The following is a 2,545-nucleotide window of genomic DNA, read 5'->3' as shown; positions in this document are numbered from 1 at the left end:
TTTGCTGGAGTAGATTCTTTCTTCTTATATCGAGAGACATTGCATTTCGGACACGCCTTAAGTAGTTCATATTCGTTTCGAAATAAAATGCAATCGTTAGGACACGCATGAATCCTTTCGTAACTCATTCCAATAGAACACAAAATCCGTTTAGCCTCGTAGGTTCGACTGGGAAGTTCATTATCATCTGGCAACATATCTTTTATGAGTGTTAATAATTCCGTAAAGCTTTTATCAGACCATCCATTACTCGCTTTTAAGTTGTACAACTTTAATATCGCTGACAGTCTTGTGAATTTAGTACAACCATTATATAATTCTTTCTCTGCATCACTCAACAAACTTTCAAACATTTTAGGACAATCTCGAAGATCTTCTTCAACTGCTTTTGCAATCTCATCAACTCGGTCCGGCTCATATGTATCTGTATCGAAATCAGTTGAAGCATATGTAGAACTATTCTCAAAATTAATGTTTCCTTTTTTTTTCTCACCATGTCTTATCCAACATGTGTAGCTTTGATCAATTCCATTACATACTAGATGTCCTTCTAATTCATCTTCTCTAACACGTTTTCCAAAACAACATTTTAAACAAGGACAAACTACTCTATTTGGATCTTTTGCATTCTTCACTGCAAACTCAACAAACTCCTTCACTCCAATTTCATACTCTTTTGACAATCGATTGGCTGAAATCCATTTCCTATCCATATTATACCACCTATATAAATGCAGTAACAAAAATAATAAGCTTTCAAAACATATCAACAAGTTTCAAAAAGAAACCAATATCAACTAACAATTTCAAAACAGAACAGATCATGTGGTATGAGTTTTTGACAATTTTTGACAATTTCAAAACATAACAGATCATGTGTAAAAAATACCTTAGACAACGTAGATGGCCGCACAGTACGTAGAGGATATTAGGGTTCCCAACGTATATAATTATTTGAAAGATGTAGAGGATATGAGGGTTTCCAACGTATATAATTATTTTAAAGATGTATTTTACAGCGCTTGTGAAAAACGCGCTGTAATAGGTAGTTAAATTCAATGAAAGCGCATGTGTTTTACAGCGCTTGTGAAAAAAGCGCTGTAATAGGTAGTTAAATTCAATGAAAGCGCATGTGTTTTACAGCGCTTGTGAAAAAAGCGCTGTAATAGGTAGTTAAATTCAATGAAAGCGCATGTGTTTTACAGCGCTTGTGAAAAAAGCGCTGTAATAGGTAGTTAAATTCAATGAAAGCGCATGTGTTTTACAGCGCTTGTGAAAAACGCGCTGTAATAGGTAGTTAAATTCAATGAAAGCGCATGTGTTTTACAGCGCTTGTGAAAAAAGCGCTGTAATAGGTAGTTAAATTCAATGAAAGCGCATGTGTTTTACAGCGCTTGTGAAAAAAGCGCTGTAACTGAGACGCGAAAGCGCTTCCTTTTACAGCGCTTTTTTGACAAGCGCTATAAAAGCCTTATAACGTGATGCGCAAACGTTATATGACCTACTACAGCGCTTGTTTTACAGCGCTTGGCATCAAAAGCGCTGTAAAAGGTTCCGTTATTTTTAAAATATAATTACAACAGCGCTTGTGTTTAGCAAGCGCTGTAAAATGGACGCTGTTAAATGTCATTTTTGGCGTAGTGAAAGAAGTTAGAAGATGAATTTAGGAGATAAGTCTACGACACAAAGGGCATGTGTTTGATTCATTGAGCCACCTCATAATACAATTCTCATGATAAACATGTGAACATGGACTAGGCAAGCGAATTGCTTTCGACCCAAAAGAAAAATCAACAAGACATATAGAACATGTCGAAGTTTGAGCTGTCGTTTCTTCATGAATTTTAATTCTTTCAAAGTTATGAACAAAATGTCTTCTTGTAGGAACATGAACATGGTTGATGTTGTTATCTTGAAGAATGTAGTGGTTGCCTAGAGCATAAATCGGCAAGATATCTTGCGGATTTATCCTATGAAGAAGATCATTGATAAGGTTGTCGTTCCTTTCGCAAAGGATAAGGTTAGCATCTTCAACAAACATATGTGACAAAATCAAGTTTCTTTCGGGAGCTCGAAATGAAATAGAAGGAATTACTTCATAAACACCATTCCTAACAGGATACCGGACTTCAAATGTGACTCTTCCATTTTCTCCTCTTAGAAATGCTGTTAATATTCCATCATATTGTTGGTGCTCCATTCTCTAACTTAAATTTTTTTTTTCTTGTTTTGCACTGAAAATAATTAAGAAAAAAAAAAGCAAAGTGAGAAAGATATTCAAATTATAATATTAAAAGGAAAAGACCTGCTCGACTCCGGACTGCCAAAGTTCTCATTCCATTTACACCCTCCTCATGTGACCACTCACAAGAAGCAGTTCCAGAACCTGCTCAAGAACGTTCTTCACCTCCTCAAGAACGTTCTCCAACAAAACACCATAATCCTTCAACCTTTCTCCCTACATCATCCACCATTTCTTCAACTGACTTCATTTCTTTTTCTCAACTTCTTCGCTCCCCAATTCAGAATTTTAAGACATTTCTGA

At 35.7% G+C, this 2,545-nt stretch overlaps 1 protein-coding gene across 1 annotated transcript; it reads right to left on the bottom strand.

The window, feature by feature from the left end:
• Positions 1 to 1,663: 1,663 nt before the first annotated feature.
• Positions 1,664 to 2,200, bottom strand: LOC101499142 (uncharacterized). Its single transcript, XM_004514124.1, has one exon. It carries the CDS (start codon positions 2,198 to 2,200, stop codon positions 1,664 to 1,666), a length of 537 nt encoding a protein of 178 aa, XP_004514181.1.
• Positions 2,201 to 2,545: the final 345 nt, after the last annotated feature.

The sequence above is a fragment of the Cicer arietinum genome, chromosome 5 (genome assembly GCF_000331145.2).
Source record: "Cicer arietinum cultivar CDC Frontier isolate Library 1 chromosome 5, Cicar.CDCFrontier_v2.0, whole genome shotgun sequence".
Taxonomy (NCBI): Eukaryota; Viridiplantae; Streptophyta; class Magnoliopsida; order Fabales; family Fabaceae; genus Cicer; species Cicer arietinum.
The sequence above is the reverse complement of the archived record's forward strand: the minus strand, read 5'-3'. Positions and strand labels throughout refer to the sequence as shown.

Coding starts and splice junctions, on each gene's coding strand:
- LOC101499142 (XM_004514124.1), bottom strand. CDS start 2,200: ATGGAGCACCAACAATATGATGGAATATTAACAGCATTTCTAAGAGGA.